A 19328-nucleotide genomic window follows, 5' to 3' on the forward strand; every position below is an offset into this window, starting at 1 on the left:
CGCTCCATTGAGCCACAACCCCAGACGGCCAATCAATCTGGGGATTGTGCTTTACCATCCATGGAAAACCCAAAATTATCCTGGAGGTAGAAGGTGTCACAAAGAACACAATCTCCTCCCTGTGATTCCCAGAGACAACCAAGGTTAAAAGCTGTGTCTGGTGTGTGATTTCTGGTAGTAGGGTGCCATCTAGCGCCCGCACCTTTAATGGTGAAGGAACGGCCACTAGAGGGAGCCCTTCAGCCTTAGCCCACCTACTATCCAGTAGGTTCCCTTTCGATCCTGTGTCAATCAGTGATGGAGCAGTAAGGGTTAAATCCCCACAGAGGATTGTGACTGGGAGTCGTGCGCATTTGCGTGCGACAACCGTGTGGTTTGTATGGCTCACTCTTAGCCCAGTCTCTAAGGTTGAGCGTTGGTGTTTAACCGCCTGGGGCCCCTTATTCTGTGCATGCTCATTCGAGCCACAGTAAACACACTCTCCACGTGCCAGCCTCCTTTGTTTTACTTTCACTTTCACCCTGCTCGTGTCCATAGCTTCGTCAGCAGGGGGAGCTGGTGCAACGTGGAGAGCCCTGGCTTTGGAGCAGGGAGAGGACAGCACTAATTCAGATCTGGAGGGGAGAGGGACAGCGCGCACCCGGCCACGCCCTTCATCTCGCTCCCGCTTGAATTCCTCAAGCCCATTGTCTAAACGAATAACTCAGTATAAGTAGAGAGGACCCGTGAATCTTGTTTCCAGAGCGCCGTAGCCCAGGTGCGCACTCTGCCCCGAAGTAAATTGATTACGTAAGCCACCCGGCTGTGCTCAGACGTGTACATAATGGGCCGTTGTGAAAAAACAAGCGTGCACTGCATCAGAAAGTCCGCGCACGTTTCAACACAACCACCGTACGGTTCCGGGGGACTTATGTAAGCTTCGGGCGTCCCCTCTGAACGACCACTGGAATAACTCTGTTTGGCGGCTGATCCACTGGAGGGGGAGTGGCTGCAGTCGCGCCTGACGTGCGCGTGTCTATCTGCGCGGTGAGAGCCTCCATCCTACAGCTGAGGTGAGCATCCTGCTCAGTTAATAAATCCAACCGAGCAGTGAAGTTAGACAGAATGTGCCGCAGCTCACCCAGCGATCCTCCTGGTGGATCCTGCGCACCTTGCACTTCCATTGGTTGGTCATTAGATGGTAAATGCCCCTCTGAGTCCATGACGTGGCTGAGTTATCCTGTTGGGAAAGTGAATGCACGGACCCACGTTAGGGGGCGTAAATGAGCGGTCAGTAGGAATACCAATAAATAACAATTTATTATGCAAAGGTGCAAACAGAGTCCAAAATATGCAGAGTCCAATTAATAATAAATGGTGGTACGTGGGCAGGCCCGAGGGTAGGAGACGCCTATCCAGAGAAGAGCCGGGACCCACGAAGTTCCACTGCCAGCCGGAGGCCTGCAACACACCAGAGACGCCAAGTCCTGGTACCCCCAGGTGGCCACCGCTCGAGGCTGTCCAATCGGTACTGCTGGCAGGAGCAAAAACAGATTGGGTGGGTGCGTGTACACCCAGCAAACAGTCAGCAAAAACTCAGTAATCCTCGTGAAGGAATAAATCCAAATACTCCCAGAGTGCAGAGGAAAACTGGAAAACGTGCAGTGTCAATTGTTATACTTAGCAAGTAAGAAGTGAGGAGTGGAGACGCCAACTCCTCCAAACTTCCCACAAACTCAGCTCCAAGCTGCAAGTATATAATCACAACTGCAAAGACTTCAGTAACAATGAATGTGCGTATGGCACAAAATGGCTGAGTAGGTTTACCTGTGTGGTAAGCTGATAACTCGGCAGAATTATGGTGTCTTTCCCAGGCTTTTATGGAGTGATGATTATAAGGATGAGAAACTGAAAATGAGCTGAGCGCACCTGGTGGTGTCCAAGGAGGCCAACAGGCCCGTGCGCCCTCTAAGGGCCAAAAAGTGCTAGCATGGCAGGGTGCCATCTGGTGGTGGGCCAGCAGTACCTCCTCTTCAGCAGCCCACATAACATGGTTGTCACAAAAAGGGAAAGAGAAAAAACAAATGTGCTCCACTCCTAGTTATGAATGGACAGTAAAATCAACCGATCATATAACCTGAACTGTATTAAGATGTGTAAACGTGAAAATAATGTAATGTCATGATGATGAAACTCAGCTAAATTGAATGAATTGTTCCACAGCTTCAAAATGAACTAAATTCTTCTCACTCAAAGTGAGTGTTGTAGGCTACCATTTATGCTATGGCTGCTGACATTGCTTACTCTCATATTAATAATTGTATGCATGTTATAGAATTGCAAAGGTATTGCAATGTTGCGATGACCTTCATCTCAGGCGTTATTACATTACTACGCTGGGTGGGAAAAGTAAGCTCATGCCTGATGAGGTCAACCACAAACATCCCTGTACAATCAAGCCAGTAGCATGTTACTGAATCACTGCCAATCAACATATGGAGAATATCTCTCCTTTCTCTCTGTCTTTCCGCTGTCTTGTCTGCTTAAGACACTGGTGGGCTTCTTAAAAGTCCTCCTCCCTCCTTTCAACAGTTTTTCACTTTCGGAGCTCTCTTAAGGCCTAAGATGCTTGGTGAACAACTTTTATCTTTTGCCCATTCCAAAATTTGGCCATTGGGTAATGCGAAGACTTTGTGTCCATCTGTCTGTCTGTGCTCAGCATAACTCTAGTTCTATTACTGCCAGATTCTTCAAATTCACAGGGAGGATTCTTGGGACACAGACCTTGGACAGGTTCAAAGATGGCTAACCTTGACCTATTTTAAGTGGTCAAAAGGTCACATTCTTTCTACACACTCTTTTGTTGATTACATGCACATACGGCCGAGGGTACTTTAGCACTGCCTTATATATTTCTTAGAATGATGACACAAACAGAAGCAACTAGATTCCAAATATAGATTTCTGGTACATATGTCACAGAAGTCTCAAACAAGCTGTTTCAGTCATAGAATTTTAGTTACAGCAGGAGATGAAAGATGAGCGGACAGGTCCACGCGTCGGGACGCAGCCGGCGCGGTGCGGCAGCACAGGAAAAACACCTCCGTGTTGATAACCATTTGTAAAATCCAGGCGGCTTTTGATGGCTTTCAGTGGAGTGAGTATCTGAGAAATTGTTTAACAGTTGGGCATGTTCCAACTTGTCCTTAAGGCTTCCAACAGAGGTGTTTTTCCTGTGGCGGAGCGTCGCGGTGGCTGCGAGCCGACGCTGCAATCCGTCCGCACGTCTTTCATTAAAAAAATCTCCTTTAACAGTGGAATATCCGGATAAAATGCTGAAACCGGCTTCTTCTGAAACTTGGGAAGTCCTTAAAGCAACAGTATCACCTCAAAATCTCTCATCAGCCGTTACAATTTTCACCGAAAACCAGCTTAATTTTTCGAACCGTGTCCACTTCGATGTGCCTCACAGATTTAGAAAAAATTTTGATCAAACAAAGCGCCAGTCTCTCAGCAACTTCTCAGACAAAGGAATTCCGACGAGGGGCTGGACGACTCCTCCCACAAGGAGTGCTCACAGGCGAATGACGTCACCGACAGGCGTGGAAAAACTCACGCATGCGCACGAGGGTTCAAGCATGTCTGACGTAAAAACATATGAATGAAATCCATATAGTTTTTGAAAAAAATAAAAAGGACCTATACTTTACGGACAGCCCTCGTATTTCGCAGATGGAAAAAAGCAGTCCTGGTAATAGCTCTAATATGGAGGTCAAAAGACAACGTGGGATAAAAAATTACCCCAAGGTTCCTTACTTTGTCCATATGATGTATGACACATGAACCCAGGCTGAGCGCCAGCTGGTCAGTTTGATGCCGATGTCTCGCTAGACCAAGACCCATCATTTCAGTCTTATCAGAGTTTAAAAGTAGGAAGTTACTAGACATCCACCCTCTCACTGCAAGACAGTCCTCCAGAGATTTAATGGGAATGAGATTTCCCGCAGTTATCGGCATGTACAACTGAGTATCATCAGCATAATAGAAAGGCAATCCCAAAACTCTGCAGTATACGCCCAAGAAGTGCTACATAAAGTGAGAAAAGCAGGGGGCATAAAACAGATCCCTGTGGAACCCTGAATTTCTTGTGACTAAGGTTAGAGGTAATGTTAGTGCGCACAGGTGAATGATGTCACCGACAGGCGTGGAAAAACTCACGCATGTGCACGAGGGTTCAAGCATGTCTGACGTAAAAACATATGAATGAAATCCATATAGTTTTTGAAAAAAATAAAAAAGGACCTATACTTTATTGACAGACCTCATATATATATATATATATATATATATATATATATATATATATATATATATATATATATATATATATATATATATATATATATATATACAACTTGTGGTAGCTTTGTTGTGATTCGGTGCTATATAAATAAAATAAATTAAATTTGAATTGAAAAAGTGTAAAACAAACAAAAAAACAAACTGGATACTACACCATCGTCTACTGCAGACGGAAGGATGCCAGGAGGATTTGATTCATATGTTTTTACGTCAGCCAAGCATGCGTGAGTTTTTCCACGCCTGTCGGTTGCGTCATTCGCCTGTGGGCAGGCTTTGAGTGAGCACTGCTCCACCCCTCTCGTCGTTGTTTCATTGCGAGGAAATGGTGGAATGATTTGGGCTTTTTTTCTATCAGAAGTTTTTCAGAAAGTGTTAGAGACAAGCAGATGGAAACCATTCGAAAAATTTATCTGGCTTTCGGTGAAAATTTTACAGGCTTCACAGAGAATAAGGACTGTTACTACAGCTTTAAGGACGCCTCACAATGGCGCACGGCGCGCCGCACTCCGAGCCGCCATCGAGAGGCAGAAAACACCACATCATTTCAAAACAGATGGCTGTGTGGAGCTGGGACCGTCGTGAGCAATTTCTCTGGTTATCACAAGAGCTGGACATCAGCCATTTTCCGGCAGATTTCACTTTTAACAAGAGATTTTGTCATGGAAAGCTGCGCGGAGGCTTCGCATGTCAGGACCAATTCGCTGATCGAGCGAGACAAAGTAACACCTCCGTTTCGGAGTGCCAGGGGACAAGTGCAGTCTACTTGCAAAAACGTGGGCTAAATTTGGAGACCCATACGTTGTAAGTACTGCCTCAGTACGAATTTAGGAGCACGCAGACACACGCAGACATGCCGTAGAGGTTTTAGTGCATGCAGAACTTTCGCTGCGGTCAGGCTGCGGATTCACCAGCAGTACAGATGACGCACGTTGTGAGTACTGCCTCAGTACGGATTCAAAGCAGCACATTTTCATTCAGTTACTATTGAAGGATTCAAAACAGCACATATTCATTCAATTACTATTGAAGGATTCAAAGCAGCACATTTTCATTCAATTACTATTGAATTAACCAAATCCGTACGGATGCAGTAGGCTACTCACCACATACTATGGAGGCCGACAGTCTTGCATGCATGACGCAGCTTCTCACTTGAACTTGGACTTTATTTCAAAACTTCAGCAACACAGACATTCCACACCTTCAGTCTGATAACTAGCTGTAACTTTTCGAGGCAAGTAAACACTCGTACAACTGACCGCTGCAGGCTGGACATGCTCATGCATCGCCGACGCCGAAAAACACCTGCCGCTCCAGTCCCGCTCATAACACACACATCAAAAGAAAATCCGACCCCACACACATACTGCTTTATTGTCAACTCTCTTTATTGTTACACTCCTAGAGACGTGCGTTGAATGTACTCCCTCCCTCCTCTTGCTGCTGCCTCCGTACGTTTTCACAAAAACGTAGTGGCTGCGGCATCCGCAGAAAACGTACGGCGAAAAAAAAAACGCACGGTGGGTTGTGACCGACACTTTAGAAACTTAGTTTATGAGCAACTTCACCTGTTATTGCTCAAGCACATTGTAAACATTGACACGATGGAGTTTGATGCAGAAGAGTTCAGAAAGATATGATTGGAATGTTTTGATTATGATTTACAGTTGGTGATGAACGACTTGGGTGTTAACTACGTGTTAAAGTCAGAACAAGAAGATGCACTGAAAGAGATCTATCTGGGAAGAGACACATTCTGTATGTTGTCACTCCAACGAGAGCGGCACGCTGAACAGTGTGGCAAAAGTAGTCCGGTGAGCTCAATCTGTGGGTGAGCTATCCCACAATGAAGCATGGTGGTGCAAGCATCATGATATGGGCATGTTTCTCTTACTATGGTGTTGGGCCTATACTTGTATATCGCATACCAGGTATCATGGATCAGTTTGGATATGTCACAATACTTGAACAGGTCATGCTGCCTTATATTGAAGGGGGACATGCCCTTGAAATGGGTGTTTCAACAAGACAATGACCCCAAGCACAATAGTAAACAAGCAAAAATCTTGGTTCCAAACCAACAAATGTACTCCCTTGCAGATGTGAAGAAATCATGAAAAACTGTGATTATACAACTAAATACTAGTTTAGTGATTCACAGGATTGCTAAAAAAGCAGTTTGAACATAATAGTTTTGAGTTTGTAGCATCAACAGCAGATGCTACTATTATTATGAACACCCCCTTTTCTACTTTTTTTTTTTTTTTTACTAATAACCCAATTTCATAGCCTTAAGAGTGTGCATATCATGAATGCTTGGTCTTGTTGGATTTGTGAGAATCTACTGAATCTACTGGTACCTTGTTTCCCATGTAACAATAAGAAATATACTCAAAACCAGGATTAATCTTTTTAGTCACATAGCACTACTATTATTCTGAACACTACTGTATATAGCACCACATCACAGCAAAGCTGCCTCAAGGTGCTTCTCACAAGTATGGTCTAACCTTACCAACCCAAGGTTCTTGGAATGGAGCAATATCTCCACCTGTTGGACATTTACCATGAATGTAGGTACAACAGAATTAATGCAAGTACAATACAATTTTGCCAAGTCCTTTGCTTATCTCATATTTGTAATAAAATGCTGAGAAAGGACAAAAAGTCAACTTGACAGGGTCAAGTCCATAGCACTTAACAACCTCTGCTAGTGGGGCCCAGAGTCCAGCACACAGCTGTCCTTCAAAGTGACCATGTCTATAATTGTTCATCACTTTATTGTTTAAAGTAGCCTAAACTGATGTTATCAAAAACCAAAAACAAATCCACTCCCGATACAGTTGGCATGAAGGGAGCAACTAGCTATCGTTACCAAAACTGTTATTTGTGCCAGCTGTAAATATTTATTTGTGCTGTAAAGTTGGACATTTTAACAGGGGGTCCATCTGGAGTGATGCAGTTTTGGAGCCAGCCTCAAGCTGCCATTCAAGGAACTGCAAGATTTTCCACTTTCACAATGGCTTTGTTTTTCAGTACTGGAGGCTGGGGCTGAACCCATTTAACCAGCTGCAGCTAACTGCAGGCACCATATGGGTCCTTTAGGGTTGAAGCCAGACCATGTTTCTCCACTGTCGCTGATGACGTCCTAAATGATGATCACAACTCTAATATAAACCCAGTGTGCATCCCATTGCACGACCCACGGGTGGTTAACTGTCATTGTTGTGAGGATGGATGGTTGAGCCGTGTTCCAGAACAGTGACAACATACGCTGCTGTGTGCGGTGTTTAGCAGCGCTGCCAAGAATGACTGGAGGCATCTGTAGCTGCTCTGCATTGCGCCGATCCTCATCTGGTGCTTATGAATATCTGCAATAGAGAATACCGCATGTCTGTGGGTGAAAAACCAGGCTAATGAAACATTCTGTGGGTGTTGATACTTTCATTTTTTTCATGCATTCCTACCCTGGCTGTAAGCTTATTGCTATTAAATGTCCACAGCATTTAGAGTGGTTTTCTTCTGATGAGGCCAGTAAACCGATAAGGTAGACTGGCCTTTACCACATCAAAATAAGCTTGCCCTCATTAAAATAGCTGTGGAATCATAGTGTTGTCAATGAAATTGTTTGGTATTTCGACACTCTGCAATGATGGAATGTTACGTCTTTTGGCTCACTGGGAATGGGGCCATGAATTGGTACTTTATTTATTTATTTATTTATTGCTTGGTTAGCCCCCATCTGGTCCTGGCACCATTGTGCTTCTCCCCTGCCCAGGAATTCTGCATCCCAAGTATGTGCTGGCAATTAGCAGAGATACTGGCAAGGCATCAGGCTGCAGTGTGGCATTATTTGAAGGCTTGTTGATTGGATCATGTGTGTCTGTGCATTTAGTCATGACTCCCTTTATGTGTGCCATACTGTAATTTTGGCATTCTACCATTGTCATCAATACTTGCTGTTTTGTTTACCTTGCAAAGTTTAAAAAGCTATTTCATCCAAGTACAAAAGTTACCATTTACAACATCCTAGTTTCATTCTGAATTATTTTTTCCAGGTCTGACATGGCAGGATGACATCACCCAGCAGGTCATTTCTGGAGAACTCTCCAAACTGAGGAGTATCCCGCTTCACCATAAGGCAACACCTCCTAGTCCCGTGAATTCTCATAGCAACACCAGAGACAGGAAACTGAGGCCTTTATCACTGGACCTTAGCAGAAACCTTCAGGAGTACTTGACCGGTTTGGGCTTCTTGTCTCAGTCTGCAGGATCTGAAGAACTGACAACCCAACAACATGGTGCCAGAGTTCAGGTAACAATAACACCTGGGAAAGTCTCCCACACAGTTGCGGAGATTTAATGTCACAAGACAGTGTTCCTTATTAGAGCCCAGCTGAAGTGGATTTTTGCATGGCCTACATATACAATACAGATATTAGAGAGCAAAAAAATGTACGATACAGATATGTCTGCAAAAAAATTATTTGTGCTATTTCATTATCAGACCCTTATGACAAAGACATAGTCAACCATAGTCAATTGTCTTCCGGGGGCCAGAGCAGGCGACATTGAAGGAAATTTGAAACTGCTGGCTAAGGCTAAGTGTAAATTTGGTAAGATTGTAATTCACGTCGGCAGTAATGACACCCGGTTACGCCAATCGGAGGTCACTAAAATTAACATTGAATCGGTGTGTAACTTTGCAAAAACAATGTCGGACTCTGTAGTTTTCTCTGGGCCCCTCCCCAATCGGACCGAGAGTGACATGTTTAGCCGCATGTTCTCCTTGAATTGCTGGCTGTCTGAGTGGTGTCCAAAAAATGAGGTGGGCTTCATAGATAATTGGCAAAGCTTCTGGGGAAAACCTGGTCTTGTTAGGAGAGACGGCATCCATCCCACTTTGGATGGAGCAGCTCTCATTTCTAGAAATCTGGCCAATTTTCTTAAATCCTCCAAACCGTGATTATCCAGGGTTGGGACCAGGAAGCAGAGTTGTAGTCTTACACACCTCTCTGCAGCTTCTCTCCCCCTGCCATCCCCTCATTACCCCATCTCTGTAGAGACGGTGCCTGCTCCCAGACCACCAACAACCAGCAAAAATATATTTAAGCATAAAAATTCAAAAAGAAAAAATAATATAGCACCTTCAACTGCACCACAGACTAAAACAGTTAAATGTGGTCTATTAAACATTAGGTCTCTCTCTTCTAAGTCCCTGTTGGTAAATTATATAATAATTGATCAACATATTGATTTATTCTGCCTTACAGAAACCTGGATACAGCAGGATGAATATGTTAGTTTAAATGAGTCAACACCCCCGAGTCACACTAACTGCCAGAATGCTCGTAGCACGGGCCGGGGCGGAGGATTAGCAGCAATCTTCCATTCCAGCTTATTAATTAATCAAAAACCCAGACAGAGCTTTAATTCATTTGAAAGCTTGACTCTTAGTCTTGTCCATCCAAATTGGAAGTCCCCAAAACCAGTTTTATTTGTTATTATCTATCGTCGTTACTGTGAGTTTCTCTGTGAATTTTCAGACCTTTTGTCTGACTTAGTGCTTAGCTCAGATAAGATAATTATAGTGGGCGATTTTAACATCCACACAGATGCTGAGAATGACAGCCTCAACACTGCATTTAATCTATTAATCTATTTAATCTATATTAATCTTTGCTCAAAATGTAAATGAGTCCACCCACCACTTTAATCATATCTTAGATCTTGTTCTGACTTATGGTATGGAAATAGAAGACTTAACAGTATTCCCTGAAAACTCCCTTCTGTCTGATCATTTCTTAATAACATTTACATTTACTCTGATGGACTACCCAGCAGTGGGGAATAAGTTTCATTACACTAGAAGTCTTTCAGAAAGCGCTGTAACTAGGTTTAAGGATATGATTCCTTCTTTATGTTCTCTAATGCCATATAACAACACAGTGCAGAGTAGCTACCTAAACTCTGTAAGTGAGATAGAATATCTCGTCAATAGTTTTACATCCTCATTGAAGACAACTTTGGATGCTGTAGCTCCTCTGAAAAAGAGAACTTTAAATCAGAAGTGCCTGACTCCGTGGTATAACTCACAAACTCGTAGCTTAAAGCAGATAACCCGTAAGTTGGAGAGGAAATGGCGTCTCACTAATTTAGAAGATCTTCACTTAGCCTGGAAAAAGAGTCTGTTGCTCTATAAAAAAGCCTTCCGTAAAGCTAGGACATCTTTCTACTCATCACTAATTGAAGAAAATAAGAACAACCCCAGGTTTCTTTTCAGCACTGTAGCCAGGCTGACAAAGAGTCAGAGCTCTATTGAGCTGAGTATTCCATTAACTTTAACTAGTAATGACTTCATGACTTTCTTTGCTAACAAAATTTTAACTATTAGAGAAAAAATTACTCATAACCATCCCAAAGATGTATTGTTATCTTTGGCTGCTTTCAGTGATGCCGGTATTTGGTTAGACTCTTTCTCTCCGATTGTTCTGTCTGAGTTATTTTCATTAGTTACTTCATCCAAATCATCAACATGTTTATTAGACCCCATTCCTACCAGGCTGCTCAAGGAAGCCCTACCATTATTTAATGCTTCGATCTTAAATATGATCAATCTATCTTTGTTAGTTGGCTATGTACCACAGGCTTTTAAGGTGGCAGTAATTAAACCATTACTTAAAAAGCCATCACTTGACCCAGCTATCTTAGCTAATTATAGGCCAATCTCCAACCTTCCTTTTCTCTCAAAAATTCTTGAAAGGGTAGTTGTAAAACAGCTAACTGATCATCTGCAGAGGAATGGTCTATTTGAAGAGTTTCAGTCAGGTTTTAGAATTCATCATAGTACAGAAACAGCATTAGTGAAGGTTACAAATGATCTTCTTATGGCCTCGGACAGTGGACTCATCTCTGTGCTTGTTCTGTTAGACCTCAGTGCTGCTTTTGATACTGTTGACCATAAAATTTTATTACAGAGATTAGAACATGCCATAGGTATTAAAGGCACTGCGCTGCGGTGGTTTGAATCATATTTGTCTAATAGATTACAATTTGTTCATGTAAATGGGGAATCTTCTTCACAGACTAAAGTTAATTATGGAGTTCCACAAGGTTCTGTGCTAGGACCAATTTTATTCACTTTATACATGCTTCCCTTAGGCAGTATTATTAGACGGTATTGTTTAAATTTTCATTGTTACGCAGATGATACCCAGCTTTATCTATCCATGAAGCCAGAGGACACACACCAATTAGCTAAACTGCAGGATTGTCTTACAGACATAAAGACATGGATGACCTCTAATTTCCTGCTTTTAAACTCAGATAAAACTGAAGTTATTGTACTTGGCCCCACAAATCTTAGAAACATGGTGTCTAATCAGATCCTTACTCTGGACGGCATTACCCTGACCTCTAGTAATACTGTGAGAAATCGTGGAGTCATTTTTGATCAGGATATGTCATTCAAAGCACATATTAATCAAATATGTAGGACTGCTTTTTTGCATTTACGCAATATCTCTAAAATTAGAAAGGTCTTTTCTCAGAGTGATGCTGAAAAACTAATTCATGCATTTATTTCCTCTAGGCTGGACTATTGTAATTCATTATTATCAGGTTGTCCTAAAAGTTCCCTAAAAAGCCTTCAGTTAATTCAAAATGCTGCAGCTAGAGTACTAACGGGGACTAGAAGGAGAGAGCATATCTCACCCATATTGGCCTCTCTTCATTGGCTTCCTGTTAACTCTAGAATAGAATTTAAAATTCTTCTTCTTACTTATAAGGTTTTGAATAATCAGGTCCCATCTTATCTTAGGGACCTCGTAGTACCATATCACCCCAATAGAGTGCTTCGCTCTCAGACTGCAGGCTTACTTGTAGTTCCTAGGGTTTGTAAGAGTAGAATGGGAGGCAGAGCCTTCAGCTTTCAGGCTCCTCTCCTGTGGAACCAGCTCCCAATTCAGATCAGGGAGACAGACACCCTCTCTACTTTTAAGATTAGGCTTAAAACTTTCCTTTTTGCTAAAGCTTATAGTTAGGGCTGGATCAGGTGACCCTGAACCATCCCTTAGTTATGCTGCTATAGACGTAGACTGCTGGGGGGTTCCCACGATGCACTGTTTCTTTCTCTTTTGCTCTGTATGCACCACTCTGCATTTAATCATTAGTGATCGATCTCTGCTCCCCTCCACAGCATGTCTTTTTCCTGGTTCTCTCCCTCAGCCCCAACCAGTCCCAGCAGAAGACTGCCCCTCCCTGAGCCTGGTTCTGCTGGAGGTTTCTTCCTGTTAAAAGGGAGTTTTTCCTTCCCACTGTAGCCAAGTGCTTGCTCACAGGGGGTCGTTTTGACCGTTGGGGTTTTACATAATTATTGTATGGCCTTGCCTTACAATATAAGGCGCCTTGGGGCAACTGTTTGTTGTGATTTGGCGCTATATAAAAAAAAAAATTGATTGATTGATTGATTGATTATTCAGGCTTGGTGTTTTACAGCTTAAACATGAACTTTATTCAAAATAACTATAATTATAACCAACAACCAACCAACATGCATCACTTTGCCATCACGCTGCCTTCACTTAGTTTCGCAGTTGCCGTGTCACGTTGCTCAGCATTTGCGTTAAATTTATTTGTCATCTATTTTAGCCCCACCTAGCTGGTGGCATAGTGACCATTTGTCTCTTAGCACTGTAAAACATCCACTCTGATTGAAAATGAATGGCAGCTGGTTGCTTTGGCTTTGCATCTTGCAGACAGTGTGACTGTGGGGTGATGGGGGTCCCATCCATGCTTGACAACATTGTAAACAAGGCCATCTGAGCATGCTCTGCTGGATAAAGTCAGTGATGACACTATTTCCAAAGGCTAAAGTGTTTTCACATTGTTTATTTGGTAAAGTAAGTTTTAATATCGGCAGAAATAATGTTGATACTGATATGTTCATGTAAAGCTCATATTGGCCGATAATATCAGCCTACAGATGTCAATTGGGCTACTACTTATTGTGCATGACTTTTCCAAGGCCGAGAGAAGCTCTGTTTCATATTGCTAAAACGTCTTTAAAATGATGGAGTGTGCGATTACTGCAGCTTGTTATGTTTCTTCCAGTTGTCGGCTGATTTGTGACAGTAGGGGCACTGAGGGTTTTTGTAGCTGGGAATACAGAGCCTTTGGAAAGTATTCACAGCGCTTCACTTTTTCTACATTTTGTTATGTTACAGCCTTATTATAAAATGGATGAAATTCATTTTTTTTTCTCAAAATTCTACACACATTACCCCATAATGACAATGTGAAATAAGTTTTTTGTTTTTGTTTTTTTAAGCATTTTTCAAATTTATTAAAAAACTAAGAAGTCACATGTACATATGTATTTACAGCCTCATGAAAATTGAGCTCAGGTGCATCCTGTTTCCACTGATCATCCTTGAGATGTTTCTATAGTTTAACTGGAGTCCACCTGGGGTAAATTCACTTCATTGGACATGATTTGGAAAGACACACACCTGTCTACATATAAAGTCTCACAGTTGACAGTGAATGTCAGAGCACAAACCAAGCATGAAGTCAGTGTAATTGTCTATAGACCTCCGAGACAGGATTGTCTCAAGCCACAAATCTGGGGAAGGGTGCAGAAAAATTTCTGCTGCTTTGAAGGTCCCAATGAGGTCTTAGTGACCTCCATCATCCATATATGGAAGAAGTCTAGATCCACCAGGACTCTCCATAAAGCTGGGTGCCTGTCTAAACTGAGGGATTGAGTGAGAAAGGCCTTAGTCAGGGAGGTGACCAAGAACTCAATGGTCACTCTGTCAGAGCTCCAGCATTCCACTGTGGCAAGAGGAGAACCTAACAGAAGGATAACCATCTCTACCATGGAGGCCTGATTGGTGGATTGCTGCAGAGTGGCCAGACGGAAGCCACTCCTTAGTAAAAGGCACATGGCAGCCTGCATGGAGTTTGCCAAAAAAAAAAAAAAAAAACACCTAAAGGACTCTCAGACCATGACAAACGAAATTATCTGGTCTGATGAGACAAAGGTTGAACTTTTTGGCGTGAATGCCAGGCATCATGTTTGGAGGAAATCAGGCACCATCCCTATCGTGAAGCATAGTGGTGGCAGTAACGGTTCATCTTTCAGCAGGATAATGACCATAAGCACACAGCCATGATATAAAACAGGGGTAGGCAACCTGTTCCAGAAAGAGCCATGAGGGTGCAGGTTTTCTTTGCAGCCGCTGACTCCACCAGGTGATTTTACTGATTAATATCACTTTGAGCAGATGGAATCAGTTAATCAGTGAAATCACCTGGTGGAGTCAGTGGCTATAAAGAAAACCTGCACCCTCATGGCTCTTTCTGGAACAGGTTGCCTACCCCTGATATAAAAGGTCAACTCTGTGAATGTCCTTGAGTGGCCCAGCCAGAGCCCAGACCTGAATCCGATTGAACATCTCTGGAGAGATCTGAAAATGGCTGTGCACCAACGCTCCCCATCCATCCTGATGGAGCTTGGGAGGTACTGCAAAGAGGAATGGACAAAACTGGTCAAAGATAGGTGTGCCAAGCTTATGGCATCATATTCAAGAAGACAAGAGGCTGTAATTGCTGTCAAAGGTGCATCAACAAAATTTTGTCCAAAGGGTGTGAATAGTTATGTACATGTGATTTCTTCATTTTTTTTATTTTAAATAAATTTGCAAAAAAATAAAAAATAAAAAAATAAAAAAATTCCATGTTCTCATTATGGGGTGTTGTGAGCAGAATTTTCAGGGGGAAAATTAATTTACTCAATTTTGCAATAAAGCTGTAACCTAACAAATGTGGAAAAAGTGAAGCGCAGTGAATACTTTCTGGATCCACTTTAAGTGATTGAATTATGGGGATGATCCTATTCTGGCTGTGGATTCTTGAAGTTTTATCAAAGTTCTCTTCCACTGATTTTGACAGAACTTAAATTCTCTATTATTTCATAGGTGCACATAATAAACCCTCCCCACTAAATCATCAAATCAGACCTGCCAAACCAAAATTACCTTATAGATGCATTGAAAGTCCCAATGGTCCAAGAGTATCCCATATCTGCTACTATAAGCAACAGATTGGCCAATATTTCCATCTGGTGAACATTTACTATTAATGCAGGTACAGTAGCATTAATGCAAGTACAATAGAATTTTGCCAAGCACTCCAGTTAAGAATAAAATGAAAAAAAAAAAAAATATATATATATATATATTTTCATTTTTTTTCATTTTTCATTTTTCATTTTGAGTTTTCTGCAACTTTTTGCATACCAAAAGTCTTGTCCGGCCTCCCTTTTTAACTCCACCCTCTAATTATGAAGCAGTTATATGGGTGTCTTAGTATAATTCTGACAAATGGCCAGAAGCTGATTGGCTCACTGCTCCTATTTCATCATCATCATGACTATGGAGTTGCACAACCAGAGACATTGGATAAGAAAATAATTGTTAATGTTGATACAAGGAATATCAGTCACCCAATACTAAACCAGTTTAAAGAAAAACTTAAATGCTTAAGGCTTTTGTTGCACAGCTGTTTCACCATTTGTGCAGTGCCCTCTCATGGTCGCAGTGGAAAAGGAAGTCCACCATAACTGGAAGAATGCTGATGTCACTGTCTCCGACATTGCTAAAAGGGGTGTCTAAAAACAAGATAAAACACAAAATCTAAGGGAAATTATCTTGCTGCATGGACAGATAATTTGTCTTCAAGATGTCTTAAATTAAGATTGTTAAATCTAGAAATCTAGAAATAAGCATGTCAAACATGTAAAATGAGAAAATAACTCAAGATAAATTATCTAACACTTGTAAAACTAAGTTGTTTTTTTTTTTTAGCTTGATAAGAACAGTACACACACACACACACACACACACACACTTGTCAGCATGATGCCATGCAAGGCAACTCAACTGCACACCTGGAGCAACTTGAGAATTAAGGAGGCCCTTACCCAAGGGCCCTTACTGATTTTTCCAGACTGATGGAGAATTGACGCCAGCCACTTTAATCTCTAACCTTCACGTCCCCATGCATCTGATTTGGCTCTTCACAGTGTTTGCTTGGTCATGCTGAAAGTCTAGTGGTGCCAAGCATCTTTACGTCCCAGAAGTCATGTGGTAATGTATTTTTGGAAACGCTGTAACAGACAGAGAGAGCAAAACTTCCACACTGATCCGGTGCTGATTTCTCACATTCTGCGTCAGCTGTTCTGTCACAGCTCAGAGCAGACAAAGTTCTGCTTCTGTCTGCACAGCAAGAGAGTATGCAAGCAGTGGTGGATACCTGCTGTGGAGACGATGGCATATAGAGATGGAGAGAGAAATTTGCCAGACATTGCAAACAGAAAATGCAGTGCTTATCATGGCTCCAGATTGTTGTTGTTTTGCATACCACCCCTCACCACTGTATAATTATGCACAGCAAATTGTGGAATCAATATTTAAAATGTCTGCACAGATAACATGCATGGAAATCCATGTAGACTGTGATTGCTTTAAGAGACGACAACTAAACTCCAACTTTATGTCTATGGCTCAGAATCCAAGGTCTCATAGACAATCAACAACACCACAACAATCTAAAACACAACCAGAGCTGAATTTAAAGGAGAATTCCAGGCTTTTACAACCTCAGCTGTATTTTAGACATGTTTTCACTTGAGACAAAAAAGGCACATTATTAATTTAGGATGCAAACACGGTCACGGCCTAACCGGCTAATTAATGTAATGGCACAGGGCAAGCTAAACACAGCCTCTGTAAATCGCTTCTTGTTACCACTGAACAGGCGAAAATGTCATTAAAAAGTGTCTGTTAGCACGATGAGGATCCCTGTGGAGGTAAATGTTTGCATGTTTACCTCACAAAACCTTTTAAAATGACCAATTATAGAGCTCAGAAGTTATTACATCACAGCCCCTTGACATCCACTTACCTGGTTCTACACACAAACATACACAAAAAGATTGCCATCACAAGAGCCTCGTTATTGTACTACACTTCTGATGAGCAAAACCACTACAGCAAGGGTGAAATCCACAACGTCTCATTCAAAGTTGTAATTTTTTTTCCGGGTTACTGTGATAAATTGTACGAGCTATCATGAAAGAAAGAAGTTGTGACACTGTGATAAGCATTGCTGTTATGTTATTATTTTCACAATGTTATTGATTTAAATATTTCTATATTGTACATAATGAGCAAGTTGACCAGTTGGATTGTAAAAAACAGCCACTCTGTTGTAAACCTGGCATCAGACAAGTGTGTAAGATCAGCATAACTCCAGTGTAGGAAGGTTTGTCCATAGCAGTGGTACTTGCTAGCGCTTTGAGAGCAAACTAGCTTGATATCTTGTAGCCACTCTGGTGCTTTATATATTAAAACTAGAAGCACTCAGAGAGTGCAAACCTCTGCCAAGGCCATGGGGTCACTGACGCCATAACATCTACAGGCCGTGGAATCACTGAACCTAAAAAAGTCTAACAATGATGTTTGCTCAGTAGTAAAAAAGTTTCATCTGCTGTGACTGGATAGCATGTATCCTTAGCGCTTGACATCACAGTTTATTGCAACTTGCACCTTTCCCAGAAGCAACTGTCATCTGAGCACTGACATTGATATTGCATGTGCTTATAGACAAAAACAAATAAGAGACAAAATTCAATTTATTATTCAACTAAACTGCAAATATATGATTTTTTTAACATTTATGAAACACTTCTCTAAACAAGGCCATAGGGTCACTGACCATAAAGAGATTCCCTCCTTGGTACAGTGATCTATTTCTTTTTGTCTCTTTCTCTAAAATTGTATATAATAATCATTAGAGTATTAATATATAAACAAAAATAAATTTAAGAAACGTGATGACAGCTGCAACTGCTTAATGCTAACTTTTAACATTGAAAATGCCATAGACATGCTAACACGTTAGCATCGGGATCCGGATCGTGATCCGGGTCACCACTAAAATTTAATCACTTGTTCCTCTTGTCATTTCCAACCTCCTTGGCGGAGGTAAAAATAAATTTAAGAAATATTACAGTTTGAAAACAAATGCACCTGAATGTGATGACAGCTGCAACTGCTTAATGCTAACTTTTAACATTGAAAATGCCATACACATGCTAACGCGTTAGCATCGGGATCTGGATCGTGATCTGGATCACCACAAAAATTTAATCACTTGTTCCTCTTGTCATTTCCAACTACTCCACAAAATTTCATCAAAATCTGTTCAAAACTTTTTGAGTTATCCTGCTGACAGTCAGACAAACAAACAAACGCGACTGAAAACATAACCTCCTTGGCGGAGGTAAATATAGAAATACGAGGTCTGTTAGAAAAGTATCCGAACTTTTTATTTTTTGCAAAAACCATATGGATTTGAATCATGTGTGATTGCATCAGCCAAGCTTGAACCTTCGTGCGCATGCGTGAGTTTTTTCACACATCGGTTGCGTCATTCGCCTGTGAGCAGGCTTTGTGTGAGCAGTGGTCCACCCCTCTCATCGGATTTTTATTGTGAATAAATGTCTGAACGATTTGGAGCTTTGCTGCATCAAATTTTTCCAGAAACTGTGAGAGACCTCCAGGTGGACACCATTTGGAAAATTCAGATGGCTTTCAGGGACGATTTTATGGGGATTACACAGATTAAGGAGTGCTCCAGCCAGTTTAAAGTCTGCCCACAGCGGCTGAGAGCACGGCACACTCCAAGCGCCGATCGGCAGACTGACACCCCGCTGAAACAACCAGATCATTTCCAACGTGAAGGCTTTGTTGATCCGAGACGTCGTCTGACTTTCACAAAAATGGCAGAAGACGTGGACATCGAGACTTTTTCGTCACATTCCACTGTTACAGGAGTTTTTTTTCATGGAAAGAGAAGTGGAGGGATGTGCCACGGAGCCACTCATGGTGCGGGACAAAAGCACCTCCGTGTTGGTCTCACAG

General features: G+C 41.9%; 1 protein-coding gene across 1 annotated transcript in view; it reads left to right on the forward strand.

Moving 5' to 3' along the window:
- ptprn2 (protein tyrosine phosphatase receptor type N2) overlaps window positions 1-19328 on the forward strand; it is a 471897-nt gene that overhangs the window by 111874 nt on the left and 340695 nt on the right. Inside the window, exon 4 of the mRNA XM_034168195.1 lies at window positions 8400-8656. Within this exon, the coding sequence (XP_034024086.1) occupies window positions 8400-8656 (257 nt within the window). The remainder of the gene's footprint in view (window positions 1-8399; window positions 8657-19328) is intronic.

This window comes from Thalassophryne amazonica, chromosome 1 (genome assembly GCF_902500255.1).
Source record: "Thalassophryne amazonica chromosome 1, fThaAma1.1, whole genome shotgun sequence".
In the NCBI taxonomy this organism is placed as follows: Eukaryota; Metazoa; Chordata; class Actinopteri; order Batrachoidiformes; family Batrachoididae; genus Thalassophryne; species Thalassophryne amazonica.